General features: G+C 40.1%; 1 protein-coding gene across 1 annotated transcript in view; it reads left to right on the plus strand.

Moving 5' to 3' along the window:
• Positions 1-21,826, plus strand: part of LOC111236575 (transcription factor SOX-6-like) — a 130,130-nt gene that overhangs the window by 53,287 nt on the left and 55,017 nt on the right. Inside the window, exon 6 of the mRNA XM_022765364.1 lies at positions 14,852-14,941. Within this exon, the coding sequence (XP_022621085.1) occupies positions 14,852-14,941 (90 nt within the window). The remainder of the gene's footprint in view (positions 1-14,851; positions 14,942-21,826) is intronic.

Below are 21,826 nucleotides of genomic sequence, written 5' to 3' on the forward strand. Positions count from 1 at the left end.
AATATTGTTGACTGTCTTTATTAGCTCTTTCAGTGCTTCATACAGTTGAGTTTTATAGTGTGATTTTTGTTACGCTGTGAAAAACACAAATGAAGTTCCAATCGCCTCTGTGCCAGATAATACAGTAACTGGATGGTCAGGGCTAAGTGGGAAAATATTTTTGTTGGTTAAGACAATACCTGAGCAAATACATAAATAAATATTAATATTCTGACTTCTTCAGCTAATACTCTCCATTCAATTAAAATTATTGGCCAATTTCCTTAATTGATCATGATGCTTTATAAACACTATAACAATAGAGGCCCTGCTCAGTATTGTAGGTATAACTCCTCCATCCCTTCATCTCTATATAGTTGTACCCTTTCACCCTCTCTATCCTTCCACCCTTCCTCTCCATTTCTGGTCCTTAAAGTGCTTTAAGTGCTTGTGACTGTGCTAATGAATGAAAATGTTCCCCCAGCAGCGAGCACCGCATTTAGCTGAATAGTCACCTTTGCTGTAAAAGCTCTATTAGGCCCAGTTGCCAGCAGGGCTAACGATTGTGCCCCATGTTTATTTACTAGGTATTGTAAATGCATTATTTATGGATAAGTCTCCAGACAGCACTTGTCAAGAGTTAAAAATGTCAGTATAAAGTATTAGGGGAAAAAGAAAAATAGCCACCATTATAAAAAGCCAAGGTGACCTTGATTTGATTCACATGCAATTAGAACAGTTTAATATAATGCACTAAAGTATGAATCAATACCGTGCAAGTCAACACAGAAATACTTTGTGTGTTGAGTCTTTATGATCGTCCCCAAGACAAGGACGAGTAATTGGGTTTCAGCTTCCTGTCTTGGCCTCAAGGGATTTTCCTGGGCTCAGTATCTACTTGTTGAGTCCTTGCCAGTACAACCAGCACTGAATTACATGCAGTTATGTATTTTATTATCTATGTGATATTGACTGGTATGCTGAAACAGATACAGTCTCATTCATTCTTTTAAGTCTGGTGGGTAAAGTAATAATCTAAATATACAAGCAAACAAAACAAACAAACGAATTGAAAAAAATAACAGCGTTAGATGTTCACAACCCAATATGCATGGTCATTTAAGAAGTGTTGCTCATCATTGCTGACTACCATAGCTATGGTATCCAGATTCACAGCTCAGTTCCTCGGATGCTGTTGAGAAAACAGTGCTGCATGCAATCTAGGGCCATCCAGCCTTTGAACAGGTGTGGTCTGAGGACATTTGACACAGCTGATAAATTGACAGTGGAGACTTTTCACATATAATCTATAGCTTTAATTTATAAATATCAATAACCCTACATCTTCCAGCTCTCCTTCTAGAAGGCAACCAGACACACAAAAGGTCAAATTTATTACGATTAAAATACAAAAAAAACCCAAACAAATAATAAAAAAAAAACCCAGAAAGAGGATGCCCCTCCTTAAGGCTATAGCTGTTTTAGAGTGGATTCAGAAGCTGCTCAAGCAGAATATTCAACACCTGGAGCCTTTGACAGAGTCATGGCTAATTAGCTTAGCAAAGGGGAGCCATACCACAATTCAGTCAAACTGCAACCCCTTTTTAATCTCAGGTAGAAGGATATTTAATGACTACAGAGAAAAGAGTTCTCCTATTACAGCGACAGGTGATCTAAAATAGCACAACATGGCCTACCACCGTGAACTAATTGTGTCTGGGCATAGGGTTATATGTGTATACTATATGTGCTTCTATGTTACTACTTAGATGTCTCTTCCTCTCCCCCTGCCTTCATCACCTCTCCTCTATTTGTAAGTGTAATCCCCCTGGCAAGGTTGTGTATTATCACTGTATAATGACTGTGCAGTAGGTTGAGTGTGGGGGAGTGATCAGCATTGTGTGCGTAGCCCCAGGTCATTATCCTCTATTACAACAGGCCATGTAATGAGATTCAGGGATGGGTGAAAGCTTTGGAAGAGAATAGGATCAGCTCTAAGCCTGTGGTCTGATTAGTACTGATGAACTCTTGACTCTGTTGTAACACTGTCCCCTGTCAGTGTCACAACCGGCGCTGACTCTACATGGAGTCTCACTGAAAATTGGATGCAGGTGCTTAACAGCACCGAGAGATTTATTTTTGGAAATTTATTTAGTTTGAATGTAGTATTTAAAATCATTTTGAAAGGTTTTCTGAAGTGTAATTACATATAATGCTGCATATATTATGCATTATATTTTAAAAATACCCCTTCCCTTCCCCCAAACAGACTGATGCACTTTCTCCCCTCCTCTTTTAGTTCCCTCCCTTCTCCCCTCTCCTCTCATCCCAGCTGCCATGTCATCTGGTTCTGCTTTATCCCACCTAATTAATAGGAATCTTTGTTATAATGATCTGAGCATGAGCCTCTGACTCTATGCATATGCAATGAGGGTTGGAGATCCAGTTGCCTTGGTTGCAGATTTTGAGGCATTCTTCACACATAGCTCTATGCTGCCTGTGAGTGCAGCATCCTACCGGACAGCCTAAGGCCGGGACCCTCCTGGCAGGACACACACGCTGGCCAAACATCAGTCAAGAACCATGTCTCCTGTGTGGCATGTTCCCATTTCCTTTAATAATCTGTTGTTTATTCTGTCAAGATGATTTGAGCGAGCTACTTATCTTGATGCAAGTAATCTATTTGATCATATAGCCGATATAGTTTTGTGTGTGTATGCGTGTGAATGCTTGCACATACAATATGTCAGTGGGTGCCTACTTCTCTCCCTCTGTCTCTGTGTGTGTATGCACACACACTCGTGTATGTGTGTGTGTGTGTGTGTGTGTGTGTGTTCTCTCTTGGCCTGTGGCGTGGTGCACCAGCCCAGCGGAGCAGTGCTCTGGTCTGTCACTTTTGTTTGAATAGGTAATGTAGATCTGTTCAGGCTGAAGAGACATGAGCTGGAATCGCTTGTTAAGACACATGATCAAAAGCGGCTCTCTGCTCTCTGCCAATCAACCCTCTTGTCACCCTGTGAAGCAGACGTTAAATAGATTTTTTCGGCTGTATGCCGCGGGCAGCCTGCCAGCCTGACATGTGAACTTTCACAAAAAAGATTCCCTGCCCCTCACTCCTCCCTAATCTCACTTTCCCATCCTTTTCCTTGTTCTCCAGTTTTTGCTTTGCCCTTTTTTCCTTCCCTTTTTTCTCTCCCCTTTTTCATGTTTGCCCCACTGCCCTGTGACCCTTACCTGAAACAGATCAATATTTTCTCTCCGCCTATGATTTTTGTCTCCTACCCTGTCTTACTCTCCGGTGACAAGGTTGCTCCTCTGCCAGGCTGAAATCAGAGCCCAGGGCTAAATGGAGTGGCTGTATGAGGGGAATAGGGAACCCAGAATGCCTGGTCCACTGCTGAATTATGTATTTACTATCTGTTCCAAAACAGAGCCCTCACATAACACAGACACGTCCCCATAGGACGATGGAGGCCGACACAGGTTTCACTTTACACAAGCTAAGATATAGATTTTGTTGCCCATTTCAAAACGGGAACCCTTTCTGCTGTCTTGGTCATTCAGATGACAAAACAAGCAGCTGCTTCTTCAATGTGCAATTCTTTGCATTCAAGATCACCTTCCCCAGTTCTCATATTCCGATTAGTCAACAGTAGCAACTGCTGTGGAGCATTCCAGGGGCCATCTTCCTGGGTTTCAGCTGTTGAGCGTGTCCCCCTGCACCCATGCAGCACAAAACTCCCATTGTGATCCTGGCTTACTGGCTGCACAGGAACCCCTTGATAGGAGGAAACGGGTGTCTCTGAGAGACAAATCACAGCCAGCGTTGCACAGAGGCTTGTTTGTCTTTACATACTCACATACCCACACGCTAGTTGTAGGTATGTCTCATCAACTGCATTTATAATGAACTGCATATAAATGTACTCTGTCAGTGACATCACTGAATGTGCAAAAGCAATTTGGGAAAATTGTAAAATATATTGGTTTTTGCCATTACAAAAACAATAGATCTACCTCTGTGTTGTATGTGAGTGACTGGGTGATTAAATCAGAAGCAGTTTGTAATGGCTTGACTGTTTTATGTGACACCGCAGTATTTGGAGGTGCACAGATATGGTGAAACGCTGACACATAAGAAGCCAGAAGCCATTAATGCTACTATATTTGTCATTGGGCTGTAAAGCCTCGATTTGGGAAATATCAGCCTGGTTGTTCGGTTAAAAGGAACATGAAGAGGGACATATACAGACCAACTTCCTATAATCAGGAGAGTGGAGGAGGAGGTGCTGAGGCAGTCAGAAATGGGAAGAACTGGGGCTATTCCACAATGGGATGGGGGGCAGAGGGAGGGCACATGTGTCCTGCTGTGTGTGTGTGTGTGTGTGTGTGTGTGTGTGTGTGTGTATGAATGCCTGCAGTAGGGTTACACTGGGAGACTTGTGTGCCAGCTCAGTATCACTGTCCTAGCTGTCGCATTCAGCTCCCAAGCATTCTCCACACATAACTTGACAAAAGAGCCGGTGTCATCTGACCAAAGATCAAAATAGTGCGAGTGTAACTCACACCCTGGGCACAGACAGCCTCTGTGGCCTGCTAATGATTTCAGAGCACATTGCAGGCTTGTTCTGTAAGTCAGAGGTACGTCAGCCATCCAGCCAAGAGATCCGCCTTGACACAAGCAAACATGACAACTAGCGTAGATGCAGCCTATTAACATATTTGCATTGTTTTTCCCTTACATCAAGCATGAATGTCTTACACCAAACTTTGACATCTTGCCTCTTGAACAAAGAGACTCTTTAATCAGTTGTGCTGAAACAGATGTTTCCTCCCACTCAATGCTTTTTCTTTATCCTTGTTCAATAACATTACATGTGCCAGGCAATGTGATGAGGATGTCAGAAGAAATGAGTAGAAATGTGTTTTATTGCACTGCAAAGCCTGAGCGCCAATGACAATAATCATTTTACGAACGTCATCTCGCTTTGAAAGCACTCCAGTATAATTTTTAAGTCTGCACTAGATGAGCGGTTAATATGCTTTAAGACTATGTTGTCAATTGCATATCACAAAGTTCAAACAATGTGTATGTTTTCATTTGAAGTTAGGATTTGTTGGGGGTGGCTTTTTGTTATTCTTGTCCTAATTAACATAAAGCTGGAAAAAGAAAAGTGGATCATTAGACTCTATACAATCATTTTATGTCCTATAACCCTCATTGAACACCTCATCCTCCTCTTTCCTCCTCCTTTGTCATTTCTTCTGGGTGGGTGGCACTTTGCTTCAACAAAGCCAATACTGTAAGCCTGTTGTTAGCTTCCCTGTTGTGAGCTGGACCAATGAGCTCAGTCGCTCATGAGAAGCAAATTTCTCCATCCTTGCCCAGCAGGTCTTAGTCCGTATGGCTGTATCCCACAGAAAGGGAATGGGCCGGTTGAATAGAAAAATACAGCTTCTATTGTTGCTGAACCAACTTGAACAACAGCACATTGAGACACTTGGTTGTGGCCAAATGAATGGGGTTTTCTAGGAGATGGAATGCTTAACCTTTAGAGGTGCTATGGTTACTTCATCATTTCTCTATCCAGTGGCAAGAGTCAGAATACCAGATTTATTTTTAACTTTCCAATGAATTTTATTTGTTCAGTAATTCTGTTGATCAAGTTGTAAACATGTTAGTTCTGTAATGATGACACACTGTTAGAAAAGACGACAAAAAGATGTCTATTAATTCTTGAAAGTTTTACATTGGAGTTTTTTTTTTGTTTTTGTGCATGCATCTCTTTTCTTTTCTCTCAGAGAAATGTAATCACACAATTTAGAAATAATGACCTTTGGTGTTATAGTCCAGTAAGCAGTGTGTATGCATCCTGATTTCTGGCATATTAGTAAACAAAGTTGGCTGTGAGATTCCAAAAATGACCAAACTGCAGAACTAGAAATTAATAATGCTCTCACTGTAAGCTTAGCATTTTTTTTTTTTGTTTACTGAAACTATATACTTTATTCACACACACACACGAGCAACACTGAACTTATTTAGAGCATGTTGTGTTACCAAAAGTAGAGTATATTACCCAGCTTATTCTTGTAATTTGTGCTTTTTTAATATCTCATCTTATGGCTCAATCTCTGAAGCGCATCGCCGTCGTCCAGCGTTTATGATGAAATAAAGTTTCGATGTCTATACCAGACACTTGGCTTCACTGCAAATTGTAATGCATTCATGTGGATCCTATTAGTCTCTTTTTGTCCTTGTAGAGTCAGACACCCATTAATTTACTAAATCACACTGAACAGCCATGATCACAGTACTCCACGTTTTCTTCACACATCTATTAATTTAACATAGATGAATAAATGTGAATGTTTTCGAGCATTGATTAGCAGGCAAGTTTATATCTGACAGTTAAATTGCAGGGTACCCAAAAAAATCTCTCCAATGCAAGGTACCCAGTAATTTAATTTTTGTGTAAAATTATTATAATTTATTACAGTGTGTGGACCCTAATGATTACCGACATCAAATGGAAATTATAAATTGAAATCAAGTCCACATATTTCTCCTCATAATGTTCATCTTCACAAGTGCTGATCCCCTCATCAGCACCACTGAGATTCTAGAAGTAATGTCTACTTTTTCTTTCTAATAAACCACACACAGGAATGCTTGCACACACTCAAAGACGCATTATATCTTAAAAAAAAAAGAAAAAAAAAGGAAAAAATTAATCAATGTCGCACTTGAGACACTCCGCTTTATTAAATGCTTTATTAAATGCTTTATTAAGCTGATTATTAAATTGAAATTGTTTAAAAAAAAATTATATTAGAATAAAATGTTTGTGTTTTATCTTTATCCATCTTAATAAAACATCCACTTCTCTTTGACCTTGTCTGTTTTTTTCTACGCCTACTATTTAGTCTTCCTTAATTAAATCAAAGTAGTAATTGTTTGTTTTCCCGGATGAATTTTAGAGTGCATTGTATTAATAGCTATGTTCAATAGACTCCCTCTGCTGCCTGAATGGAGATTTTAAAGCAAAGGAAGGGAGACTAGAGGGAATGAAAAGTTCATTTTGCTATCCAAGCATTTAATGGTCCTAGTTCTTAAAAGTGACCTTGTGGGGTAGAGAGCGAAGCAGCACAGCAGCTCCTTCCAGCTGCACACATGGCATCCATCGGGGGCACAATCACGCACAGTCCCAACACCTCAGGCTCGGACATATGTTGAGTTTTATTTCATTCTTCTGACATTAATCCTATTCACCAGCTGTTCTGCCAGCTGCCACTCTCCGGCTTAAGGGGAGATTGCAGTTTTGGGGGCTCTGAGTACTGGTTTATCTTGGCTCCTCATCTCCTCCTCACGAAGTTTTGATTGTTTTTTTTCCCCTTGCCCTCCTCCTACTTCCAGGTTCCTTGAATTGCATACTTCCCTGCGATCTTTCTCTCTCTTTCAACTTCTTTGCTTTTGTTTTCTCCCTCTCTAATTTGTGTAGATAAAAGTGGGTTATGGCTGCAGTTTCACTTGGGTCTTGAGTCTTGGGTTTTTTCTGGCCAATACCCTTTATAAGGCCTGCAAGTCTTTGATAGTGTTTCTTCAAGATATGTTAAAAAAAATATGCACAGAATATTTACTGTTAACATTCATACCAAAGGCCTGCTCCACTGGGAGGAAGGTACAGAAGTTAGTAATGCACAGCACTTATCAGCATGCAGCATACCAGTGTCTTGTCTATCCCTCAACTTCGCCCACTCTTTCTCTCAAGAAAACATTTGTAAGGCATCGCAGCGCTGAAACCTCACCCCACAGTCATCTAACAGCATTTCTGTAGGATTAGCCTGGACATGGCCTCAGCCTGTACAGTTATGATTATTGACATATTGGGTCTGACATATTTCACATTTATGTGCATTGTCTGGAAGCATACTCAAGTGTTCTCAATGTCATTTCTGCTGAAGTACGGCCGGGCAGTCTGCGAGCAAGGGCCGCAATGAATTGATCATTGCTCACTGCTCACTTTAATAATTCAAGCCTGATTGCCACAGAGTGCCGCAGTAAAATGGATTGGGAGAGGTCACATGCTGCTCAGCTCAGGAGGTGAAGCCTCTTGGGGATGGTTAATTCATATATGCTTGATAGACACGTGTCCTATTTAAAGAGGTCAGGGTGCTGTGTGTGTACACAGCTTCTCAGAATGGCCAGGTCAACACTGTGGGATTAACACGTTGGTCAGTGCAGATAAAGGGAGGGATAAGGGAGAGGTTCCTGGTCACATAGGTCAGCATGTTTAGCCGCCTGAGGTAAAAGCTAAAACTCACAAAAAGTTACCTGCACACTGTATCTGTTTTTCTCACTTAAAAACTGCACAGTTTGTAATAGTTTTGACTTGGCATTTAACTCTACAACGTTCACTTGCTTGTGATATAAATACGAGGAATACAATAACATAGATAGGAGGTACTGTGAGAAGTAAGGAAAAGAGGATGGAGGGAAACAAGGAAGGAAGTACTGGAACAGAGGATGTGTTCCCTGTCACAATCTCAGATGAAGCACATCTCATCTAGGTTACCTACAGTATATTTATAGCAACTGTTTACATGACCAAATAAGGTGACTAAAAGAGATGTTCACCAAGTGGAATAATGATTAGGTGTCAGTTAAAGAAAGCCCACCACGAGGTGCAGGTGCTCCACAATACACTGACATGTCTCAAGGAGCTGGACCTCTTTATTTATGCATGCCAGCACTAGTAATTACATATTAAAAAGGTGGAATTATTTAACTGCACCAAAAAGTCTTCTGGAAATGGTAGAGGTTATTAAAACTGTTGACAACGAGGAAAGGTAATTGCCTGAAAATGAGCGACAACGCACTGTTGTGCTCAGAATGTTTTTTCCCCCCAGCTCCCTCTTTAGCGTTTGCATTGTGCGGCATCACCCGGGTGTGTAACCTATTGCGTTCCGATTGCTCCCTTGCAATTAGTGCCCTTTTTGTCCTCACTTCAATAACGCCATGATTATGGAGACTTCAGGAGTATTTGCAGCATCCAACAGCTGTTGTCTCAGGGACTACCGGCTGAATGACAAAAACATGTTTTCTCTCTGCATTTCACTTCCCTGCCTGCCTCTTGTAATTATTATGTTTTATTTGGTGTGATGATGGGGTCTTGTTTTTAGTGTGTCTGTGATTAAGATATTCAAAGGACTCCTTGGAGTATGTCACAGTCCTTTTCTTTTTTATCAATCTCGACTTTTGATTTGTTTCCCGTGCAGCGCAGAGTGGATGGGAAATTAGACGTCAGCTTCTCATTGTCTGACTGAGATTCTGAGAGTTTGATCTTTGAGGCAGAAATTTATGCTTGAATTAAAGAAATATACTACACCACTACACTGAATGTAGGAGTGAGATTTAATAGCTTTTTTTAAAGCTATTTAAGACATTCAAGTTTTCTTTATGCTTTAGAATTTAGCCACATAGTTTTTACACGTGTAATCACATACTGCAGTCACTATGATGAAGTAAATTATAAGCATTAATATCACATAGAGGAGTCATTAAAGCATAATTTAGGACTGTATACATCTTCAAAATAACAGTGATTTACGTAAACTAAGACTAAAACTACTGTCAAACTAAATAACACCACATATCCCTCATTCAGTCACTTGCTTCATTAGACATTTTAGCTTGTAGGATGTCCAGACTACACTAATCATCACTAGGATACAATCATCAACATATTATAATAAACAACTATATTTCCACGACAAGATCTCAAAGGGAAAAAAAGTTGTTTTTTTCAGTTTTCACATATCTTTACAAATATATTTATTGTGAACATGCAGGACATGATTCTGTTACCCACTACTTTCCAACAAATTGCATTTGTAATGTTGGCACATTTCATACACTTGTTTGGCTGCAGCTAAAAAAGTAAGTCTATAGACAGAATGCTTAAGAGGCTTGTTTAAGGAAATGGTTACTGGTGGGTCAGGTTTCATACAATTCATTTCAGTTTTTTGCAAATGTAGTTTTAATACCTTAATATTTTGAGCAGTTATTCCATATGATTAAATTGCAACAGGAAATTATTTTTATTTCATGACACTACTTAGAGTAACACTTTATTTATTCATTTTTTTTTTTTTTTTAATTCTTCAGTTTTATTATTGCAGTTCATAGATCTTCCAAATGCCCGGTTTAATGTTCTGTGGAGGTTTTGGTTCTGGTTGACTATAACTGGATTATGACAAATTGTAAAATATGTGCTCCAGTCAAGCTGAAGCTTGTTTAGAGACTCTAAGCCCCATTTCCTCTTGGCCCCTCACTGTATAGGCCTCTGCATTCTGGGGAGGAAATTATGTATATGGTCAGTGTCAGTTGATCATTGATTTGGTAATTACATGTTTCCCCTTGAGGCTGGGACAACTGATATACAAGGCCAATGCTAAAGGGGAGGTCTCTGAGTCTGTTATCCATGACTTATGGCTAATTTGACTCTCCTTGATAGCCCTCTTTTCTCTGCCAACGGCTTTTCAACACAACAAACACTCAAACACAAGTATCATCTTTCTCCCGGGAGAATAGTGCACACAGAGAAGCTCAGAATGTGGTGGCAGACAGTTGAAGCGTTTTCATTGCTGACAACACAGGGTAATAAAACACCCACTGCTGCGTGTTGTAACAAACCATTTTTGCGCTTTGAAGCAGTCACGGTCTTTTGAAACATGATGGCGTGTTTTGTTGCATCAACACATTAAATAGATTGAACCTTTTAGAGATTGAAAACATCGATATGTAAAAGTGAAGATGGCCTTTTTGCCCAGGCAGTGCTGGTATATTTGTGAACTTTAATACACACACTGGACTTCATATCTCCATGGCAATCTGGAGAGCCATTTGAAAATTAGTGTGTCATGAATTTTTAAGATCTGCTTTATTACCGTCCAATCTAATTCCAAAGTGACAAGATTTGATTTGTTTGTAACTGTTTATTTGTCTAGTTAGTGTTTCGCTCAGTGATTTGAGCTTTTCTACAATCTGCAATGATCGTTTGAATGCTCTACTCTGTTTAGAGCAGCAATAAAAACTGAAATTAGCAAACGACTTTTACCCTATCTTCGCCTCTCAACCACAAGAATTTATAGCTAACTAGCACTCGATTTAATAAAAGTATTTTGTCTTGACAATGTGCACAATGAAGAAGATTATGAGTTGTTGCATTAAAATGTCAGCGAGATAAAAGCTATGGGATCATACTGTGTGAGAAAAACACGCTGAGAAACAGACAAAGAGCAGAAATCACAACATATCCATACTTCCCTTCAAGACTGTCAGAGAGTCAGTCGGTAAAGATATAGGACAGGTAGTTTGTATTAACCTGCCTCTTAACTTCACTACTATGGTTTACAGTGAACATGATATTCTGGCAACCCTGACTGCCAGGTGCTGAAAGCTTTGTTTATGTCACACATCAACCTAGTAACATTCTTTTGTTGAGATTTATGAGGATCATTAGCTTTGTTTTTAATACAGTAAAAAAACCAAAAAAAAAACCCAGCTAAAGCCTAATCTAGCCAACTGATCTTGGCTTTAGGTGTCTCAATCCGTGTGCCTGTTCACCCACATTAATACAATCGCAGAACACCTGCATAGGGTAGCTGTACATCAGAGATGACAGCACTGATAGGAGATAGACAAACTGAATCTGGTAGTATTAAATCAGCAGTGATGACTATTCACTTTCTTTTGAGTGCCACTTCGAAACTCTCAAAAAATATCTCGGGAAAGGGTTCAGTGCATTTTTCCAGCTATACAGCACCAGCCCCAGAGAAGAGACAATGAGACCCAGACGGGCTTAGTAGTCCAGAAACCATTCCGCTCTCAATGGGAACACGTCTTGGACACACACTCCAGTAGTTTTGTCTTGTATGTTGCTATCTGTGCTAGCTGCAGAGTGGAGGGGGTCTGTGCCAGGCAAGGGTCCATAGGGACCATTGGAATCGCTGGGGCTGGAGGAAGTTGGTCTGGGTCCAGTGGGGCGATCTGGGCTTGGTGACAAGCCAAGCTGTCTACTGCAGGGACGCTGGGAAAATGTAAATAAGAGCCTGATAAGGGCTATTGTTTTCATTCCATTCTCATCCCAGCTGAATGGCCTGCTCCCCAGCCACAGAGCATTTTATCTCGAGAGGGGGAGGGAAAGAAATGGAAGGGGTGGGGGTGCGAGAGATTTAAGAGCCCCCATAGGAAAATAAAAATAAACTCACTGGACTCTTCTCTTGTTTAAGCTAATTCCCCAGTATGTGATGTCCTACTTTAAGAGGACAAGTGTGTAACTCTTCTTTACACTAAAAACTTCAGAACAGAAGTTCTGCATTAACTGTCTTAAATAATTATGTTTGCCTTTCACTTATAAATCTACCAGCATTTGATATCCAGTGAAATTGATGGTGTGATATTTTTTTTATCATAAATAATTTGTTATTTTATGGTGAATACAGTGTGCATCAACTTGATTTTCTCTGTGTCATAACCTGACAGTAATTATTATGTTGATACTAACCAGTGTTTCCATTGGCATCTATAATTTCTCCAGAGAAAACAGACAGGCATTTTAGAAACTGAAATAGCATTCCTCCTATTAATCTAAATTCTTCTGAAAAATAGGCTGTGGAAGGGTGCTTTGAAAAAAGCCAGACATCTGACTCATTTACTGTTTTCCTTGAGTGCGCCTGCGCTAAAGTTGCTCTGCTTTTATCAAATCCATTTTTGGTTGCCTGTTTTGTCCACGATGTTTGAACACTGAAAGGTGTTTGAGAGTTATTTTATAGACTAATCCTGGTCATTATTCACCTCTCCCAGGTGGAAGGCAGGGAGGACAGCGGTGCATTCCAGCTGTAGTCTCTCCTGTTGGAGGACTTGGCAGGTCGTGTTTGGCCCAGCGGAGGGGATGGAGAATTGAGGGAGCGGCAGCTCTCCTGGGAGGGAGGTGGAAAGGAGGGGGAGGACTGGAGTAGAATGGAAGCTGGCACCATATTATCTCCAACAGTTGGTGCATTCCTTAATGATCAAGTGCTGGAGCAGCATCTGTGATGAAAGCGTGTGTGTGTGTGTGTGTGTGTGTGTGTGTGTGTGTGTGCGTAAGAGAGAAGGAGCATATGTGTACATATCAACATATGTTGACTGTGTTTGTTTAATTCCCCTTTACACCACTTTAAAAATAAGCCTTTTTTTTGGTTTAGGGGAGAAAATGTCATGCACTGACGTTGTTGTGTCTGTTTGAGGATTATGATGTATGGGGAGTTTGTTGTTCTGGGAGAGGAAGCTGTCTCACTGAGGGAAGAGGCGCTACTCCCCCTGCCCTTAACCCCTGTTTTAAGATCTGTGATCTTTGTGCCATGGAGGGAGTTAACACACACGAACACATACAACATATACACACAGCCTTTTCTCTCTCCCTCTTTTAGGGTCAAGGGGACAAACTGTGAGTTGGGAATTGGAAAGTCAATAAAGCAGAAGTAATGTTATAATGACCCTGAGCTGAAGATGTCCTGTCGACCCCCATCACATTGGAGGAAGTGGACAATCAAACAAAATGGTCACTCTGCTTGATCTCTCTGAAAGCCATCCTTAAACAAGGCCACAAGAACTACTGACCCCCTGTTACTCCCAGTTCCTCTGAAGTCAGTGTGTTTGTCAGAGGGAGCAACAGTGTTTGGTTTGTGGAAGCGGAGGGCAAGAGATGTTACAGCAGGATAAAAGGAAACAACGCTTGTATACATTCTACACTGTATAAATCCTCTCTGTGTCTGATGTCAAGGATGATAATGGTGAAAATGGAAGAGTCCACAATGCTGCATCACGTGACAGAGCCTTCTCCGGCTTTCTCCCTGCTTGTGTGTGTTTCACATTATGCGCAACATGGAAACACATGACACCTACATCAGACTAAGAAAAAAAAAAACTCATCATATGAAACATTAACATGCTCACAAATTGTGTCCTTTTGTTGTCAGAACTATGTTCATAAATAATCCACTGTAGGTATGTGGTTAGACTATTCATTATTACACCCCTAGGCTTTGTGGTAATAATTAGTGTGTCTGCTTTGGTTTTGCATTTTGATCCAAATCTACAGAAACACTGTTTTACAAATTTTCATCAGTTTCATTAAACATCAACACAGTCCTTTTATATCAGTCAAATAGACACTATGTTAATTGTTCACCCGGAACAGGACTGGACACTACATGTCTTGATCAGTTTGTGGAGACAGTAGCTCAAGGTGGAGGGGTGGAAGCTTTCTCATGCTGCTGGTGTTTGATGGGAACAGGCTGACCCCTAAGCAGTGCAGGGATGGTAGAGGCCCGGGTCGGCCGGCCCAGTGTGTTCTTTATCAGCTACCCCAGCGACAGCATGGCAGATTGCAGCCATTCCTCCTCTGATTCATTGTCTGCTGGACAAATGTTAATTGTTTTCATCATTGGCAGCTATGTGAACGCTCGGACATACCCAGTCTCACTCTTTGCCTCCCACTTAATGTGTGTCTCTGCCCTTATGCTATCCCCACAATGCCTGCTTCCCTCCTCACACCACCCTTAGCTCATCTCCCAACTGACAGACTGAGTCTCTTTGAATGTTTGCCGTGCACTACCATCAAATAAAATACTGCTCTTTCATCTGATATCATCTTTCTTTAAATTAAAGTGAATAAGCTTAGAGATTCTCAACATTCACAACATTAAAAAAAAGAAAAGAAACTAAATTCCATACACACTATTCCACGATTTAAAAAATATCTATCTAAAATCTAAAATAATTTCCTCATTTATATTCATACAATGTTATATTTCTTTGTTTGTTTAGAATCCTCATGCATGGAGAAACTTCTCTCTAAAGACTGGAAAGAAAAGATGGAGAGGCTCAACACCAGTGAACTTTTGGCAGAAGTAAAAGGTAGGACGACAATGATTGCATAAAACCAAGCAGATTTACTACACAAACACCACTTTAAGCCGTGTTAACAAGTGCCTCATTCCTATCAGACATACATAATCTATGTACTGTATAATCTCAGAAACAGCCTTGTACTGCAAAATAAAACAAAGGCCTTTGGCTGCCCTCCTCATTCATTTCTCTCCTCCCTTATCTTTTGTTGGAATGCCCAACTCTGTCCAAACTGCTGTCTTCAAAATTCCAGCCCTTTTAGACCCATTCTGTGGCGCTCTGTGCTTGTCAGCGGTTTATTGTTGTTGTCCCTTCAGACGGCCCTGAACCTAGCGACTCTCCGCTTGCACATGCAGTGCGTTCATGCCACTCTGGTAATTGCTGAACCCAAAGCATGCTTGACGTAAACAGAGCATGAGAGTAGAGAAGCCGCTCAGAGAGTAGAGGAGATGATGCGGAGACGCACAGAGTTGTCTCCTCAGTGAGCCTGTGTTTGAGTGGAATGTCTTGACTCTCACAGTGAACGCCCTGCGCAGCGTATCGAGTGCTGCACAGCAAAGTGCAACTCCGCACTCCCCCAAAATCTCTGTTTATGACAGCATGAAGGTGGGCCGAGGATGGGCCTGGCTGCTGCTCAGTCCTTAGCACTGACTGTTACTGAGAGCTGGTGTGTTTATACAGCACAGGAAAGCACAATAACAGCTGGCTGATAACACCAGGCTGTCACTGAATCCTGTGCTCTCTTATGAAGATTATCTTCATCAAACAACTTCTTGTGTCTTGCTCCTATTTCTTGAAAACCGTCTAGACAATATGAATTCAGTCCGTTCCCGATAGAACACTGAAATGCTTTTTTACAATTATAATTTCATGCAAACAAACCTATGAAGAAAAGTCATCTCACTGCTGTGCAGGTGATTTTGATAATTTTCTTAATTGTTTCTTTTTCTAAAACATGTGTGACATACATAAATAAAACTAGTGTTTGGTTTTATTTATTGAATTACACTTTCTCCACTTGCAGAGGAAAGGGAAAAAAGGCTGTTGAATGTTCTAATAAGTATATTCATTGGCAATAACCTTAATGAACTGAAGGATAAATCACTGCTTGGTAAACTAGATTCATTGTACCTGCCCTAGTACACTGTATGCCACTGTAGATCAAAGTGCACTGGGTAAAATGTTTAAAATGATTTAGCCTTTTGAAAGCTGGTCTGTTAAATTACAGGCAGGGCATTTCTTCTGATGAATGGGAATGGGAAGGTTACTTGGTGGTTTGTAAACAGGTAGGGAGTCTGATAATAAACACTATGGCCTCTGTCTGTTGATGAGTTATGGAGACAGTCTATACACCACAGTTACCAATATAAATGCTTCTCCTATCACAGTGGCAGCCTTAGATTTTTAATTAGCATGCCATTTCATATGACTGTAGACATTTCAAAGAGCTGCTTTGTGCTCCCCCTTACAAATGTCTCTCTCTCTGCGTTTGATGTCTGCCTGATGTAAATACGGGCAATTAAAAAGAAGCCCAGGGTTGGAGACGCACAAGGTCCACTTAATTAAAACACAAACAAAGGTACCAAGCAGAAAACACCTTATGATTAAGATCTAAAGTGTTATGATGAATCAGAGGTTCCATTAATTGTTAGGTTAAAATCAGTACACAAGGCAAACATGCCTGTAGGTTTTTAAATGAATAAAAGAAAGTGGAGAGAATAAAGACAGACATTCAGATACAGACTACAGTACCTACTGGCAGAGTGACCTTGTATATTCTGTGCTGATAGCTCACAGATTCTTTAAGCAATTATACTGAACACCTTGTAGGTTACCTTTTGACATTGTTCCATCAAAACCTTGAAAGACAAGTAATTGTGTTATTGCAGAGGCAAGTGCTGGAATCTGACTGGTGAGGAAATAATTTTGTCCCACTCTTAGAAATCAAATAAAAATACAAAACAATAAGTGTGACAGAATTTGACCCGAGGCTTTACCAGTGAAAAGAAAGACATTCTTTTACTGCTGCTGTGTTGAAACATGCCCTGAATACTTTATCCTGTTGAGGTGAACACGCACGTACAGTAAACAAACAAAACAAAACAATAGTATCAACAACATCAGAGATTTACTTTTCAAAGTCTACTAACCCAACCAACCATGTAGCTCTTACAGATGACACATCTATAATTATATCTTATTGTCATGTGGGTGTTTGGCTACATAATGTGATGTTTCCGAGGTAAAGACGTTTTTTAGGATTAAGTGTTGGTAGAAACAAGAGCAATAATCCAGTAGAGGCAGTGTTCTTAAGACGGACATGTAGAATGGTGTTATTAAGAGTTAATGATTTCAAATCTCTACCACCTTTTCTTGTAAGCTGCTAGGGCTTAGCATCAACAGGGGCAGGAAAAAGAAGGAGAGTTTGTGAAGGAGCATTAGTGGTGGATTTCTTTTCACCAGTCAATTCCAGAACTGTTTGTTTTCATACCTGAGCTTAGCTGTCAATCTGCAGGAACGATGAGGAGAGAGATGAAATCTCCTGAACAAAACCACAGAGCAAGAAAGGGAGGCCAGCTGGAAGGACTCCAAACCACAGAAAGTAGCAGATAATAGGAGGCAAGGTGGAAGGAGGAGTGCTAGAGGGAGGGAGAGACAGAGAGAGAAAACAATTTTTGACGTGGATATTTGACTCGACATTCATAATTATATAGCTCAAGAAATTTTTTTTTTCTTGAAAAAAATGCAAAGCCCCCATTCATCACATGACTTAGGATGCTTATAATCCCATACATAATTGCACAGTGTATATACAGTATGAATGTATGTATGTATATATACACATAGGCTACACATTGTGTCAAATGTATAAAAATATAGTACACAGTGTCCTATGCTAGATAAGGTTGCTCTCTGTTGCATGCCTGCTCTGTGCAGGGTCTTTGAGCCTAATACTCAACAGAGCTGTTTAAGTTTCCCTGCTGAGTGCCAGTCTCCCGGCCCCCCGTTGGGGGAAAAAAAAAGCAAAAAAAAAAAAAAGCAAAATGCTCAAGCATTTACTCAAACTGAAGGAAAATATGTAGTTACTAAATTGGAACACAAGCTGTATTCATTCTCTTGGAATTTGCTAAAAAAAATAAAAATAAAAAAAATATAAAAAATATAAATAAGAAAAAAGCTAAACATTACACCAGCGTTGAAATGGCTGCTTGAATTCTGAAGCAGAAAAATCAGGACTCTTGCACTGTCACAATCAATTTGAGAATGGTGTCCACATGACAGTGGTTGGGTGCACACAGACAGTCCTGTGGCAGGCAGATAAGTGGAAGCTCTTTAGGAGGAGAACACAGGGCAAGGCAGGGCGGCAGCTGAGACTGATTTGATGCTGGCCCTACCTGTGCTGGCTTTACTCCTGCACAGACAGAAAGGAGTCCACTGTGTGAACACAGAGCCCATATTGTTCAGCCATATGGGTTAGCTTCAAAACATGATTATTCACTTTAAAATTTAACTTTATTCTTAATGGCTTCCATAAAGGGAGGCTTTTGTGCCACTTGAGATACACAGCACAATATCTGTGCCCACATTGCCCAGTGACACTGACTTCCGTCGCTTCAGAAACAAGTAGGAAAAGACTCCTGTGTAGTAGATTTCAAATGACTTGTATTTTTACAACATACTGTATATAAATATTATGTTTATTATATTTACCCAAACACACAAAAACCTTCACACAAACAGCACAAAACACTATCTGTCCAGTTGCTCCAGTCAAAAATGCCTCAGTTAGCATTTTCTCCACAACACTTCAGTCAACTGTTTGCCCTGTGCACTCAGGTGAAATATGAGCCACAGTAAATCATTATTCCTCAGGCCACATTTGCCAGATGAATGTATGAGAGTGTTGGACTGTGTGTTTTTCTCCTCTAATGAATTGAGGAATTTAGCTTGTGGCAATGGAGGTAAAGAAGGAAGTGCTGTGCTCGTGTGTTTGTGTATGTGTGTTTGTGTGTGTCTGTGTGTGTGTGTGTGTGTGTGTGTGTGTGTGTGTGTGAGTGATAGGAATAGAATTCTATGTTTCTGTTGTAAATTATATTCCAGTGGTTTGTCATGGTTTAACTAATGACTTTAAAAGTTGTATAATACATTTCATGTCAACAAGGATATTAATCCTGTCTTCATCTGCACAGAATGTAAAACATTTATGGAGCTGACAAAAACACACCTACTTCATTTATAGAAGGAAACATACCCAAAATATATAACTGTCCCTCAGCAAGGCAAATTGAACCTTCACAGCCATGAAAACCTGCTGAAGGCCTACATTAGTACTAAGGATGTGAACGAATACAAATATATTATTCAGATATGAACATATAATGCATTCTGAACAGATGCAATCATCTGAATCTTAGGGATCATCCAAAAGAGCCTCCAAAAATGGCTACGAGAACTTTTCAGACTTTTATCATTTCTCATTTTTCTAGACATTTCATCAGAAATCACAAGTCAGAATGCAGCATGACGTTGATGCACAGGTGCCTTTTTTTTTTTTTACCTCATTTAAGCCGAGCACCTTGCACAACTTGACAGCTAATGAGAAACTGACAAGCTGGAGTTAGGAACTGTTGCAAAAAGCTGCAGCTTAGAGTTACCTTTTTTCTTTTCTGAAGGTGGAGTTCAAATACTAATCATGCTTTATCATCAGGTACATTATTAAAACTGTATGTTACACTTTTTATTTTGTATATTTCATGAGCAGCTTATACATATTCATCTACAACATTTACTTATAGAAGTATAAATAGTGTCGGAAACTATTTCACTCAGAAAACGTAGCATGATGGATTTCTGGCATCTCCTGGTACAGGACCACACTGTTTCTGTTACAAAAGTGAAAACGTTGTGTTACACCTCTACTTACTACTATAGATGTACTAAATAGATGTCAGTGCGTGTCAATGACTTGACAGCTTGAGAACTACGCAGGTGTTCTTGTATACTACTTTGTGAATACCTGTATGGGTTGGCTCTCTTCGCTTCCAGTTCAGCTTTTTCAGTCTATCACTTGTGATCTGGATTAAACCCAGACAAAACACTGGCATCGCTGATACATTTATCCATCAAAGACAACAGTCTCAAAGTCTTTTGAAAGATCTCTTTTGCACAGTCTAAGGAAACAGGTATGCTCTGCTTTAATTATCAGCTGTATAGATAAAACCAATGAATAAATGTTCTGTGAAAAGAATGAGATAACATCTAGCTCCTAATTCACTTCCAAGGTTTTGCAGACAGTAAGCTGTTGCCTTGATCACTGTCTCGCAGGCTTTACACCCTTTGTATGATAGAGACCTTGAAAATTGTGTATGCTTTTTATAATTTAAGGGGACAGGGGTCAGACTCATCATCATAAAGGCCATGAGAGATGAATAAAAGGACTAGAGGCAATCTTTGTTCTCTTGTAATGATCTTTGCTATATGCTGCCATGCACACACATACAACTTTCTCCATGGTGTCACAATTTCTGGTTTGTCGCACTGTATTACATAGTCAAAGAATTCAGTTATTGAAAGAACAGAAGTAAAGTTTCTGTGTTGAGTTTTTTTTTGCCTTCAGTGTGAATTTCAGGGTCAGTGGCATTCCCTGTGGAGTTCTTCAGGTCGATCCTCTATCTTGGCTTTGATGAAGTACCTTGTCCCGTGTCATGGACAGACAGTGAAGTGCTGGAGCTTTTACATTAGCATAATTATACTGAAGAGTGAAGCTTCCTCTATCATCAAAATATTAGTCTCCATCGGTGTTCAGCATGAACAGCAGAACCACAGCAGATGAAGTGTGCTTTTATTAATAACCTCTCCACATGCCAATCAGAGCATTAAAAAAATCGTTTGCTGAGCCATTAAAATGATTATAATCACATCTGTCAATACTCGAATATATATGCACACACAAGTACAGACATATAGATATACCATAAGAGGCTTATAATACCAGACCACCATTAGCATTTACAAAAAGTAAATAGCCGTTTAAAGTCTAAAGAACATAACCCTAAGTGGTTTTTAAAATCTAAGATCTAACTTTTTCAACAAGATGATAGTAAGTGTCTTGGTGAGAACAAACTATTTCATATAGAAAAGCTTAGGGACTGAGAGTCATTGCTGCCAGTGGATGACATGTGCTTGTGAGTCATTTCTCATGCTTGTTAATGGGGTTTTATTGGCAAGATTAACAGCTTTTATATCATGGCAGAGGCAGCAAGCCAGGTAAAGCAGCTGTTGTTCATATTGTCTTGGTCGCAGGACATGGAGACATGTTAACACCATATTACTGGAAACACATATGGCTTTGTAGCATTGATGAACAAGTGTATATAGTAGTTAAAAGAAAAGGGGATACCATAAAACTAGTTCAGTTATTCTAGTTTGGTTTTCTGTCAGTGTAGATCCTCAATATGAGATATTTTTTTGACCAAAGGATAAAATGCTTCAGTCATATTCAGTATCACAAAAATGAATTTGGTACAAAAGCCGGCTTCCGATTCATGCTTTTGTTGAAGCAGTTTTACGGTTTTGGAGAAAGGTCTGTGAGCAGAAAAATCTCTCTATTTTGAACACTAAAGAAGGTACCAATAGATGCCATTAGCTGCTACTCAATTGGCTCTTTGTGTTTTCCACAGAAAGAATGGACAAAGGGTCAGATGACCGCAGAGTTCACACACGTGTGCATTTACTCTGAGGCATGTACCTTTTATCGATTGGAGCAGCACGCAACACATCTGTACACACTCGTGTCTACATTCACACACACTTTAGGAGAAAGCAGAGAGAAAGAGCCTCAGCACGCAAGGCATTCAAGCTATGTGCAGAGTGTGTGTGGATACAGCTTGGTAC

This window comes from Seriola dumerili, unplaced genomic scaffold (assembly GCF_002260705.1).
Source record: "Seriola dumerili isolate Sdu_G_001 unplaced genomic scaffold, Sdu_1.0 BDQW01000674.1, whole genome shotgun sequence".
Taxonomy (NCBI): domain Eukaryota; kingdom Metazoa; phylum Chordata; class Actinopteri; order Carangiformes; family Carangidae; genus Seriola; species Seriola dumerili.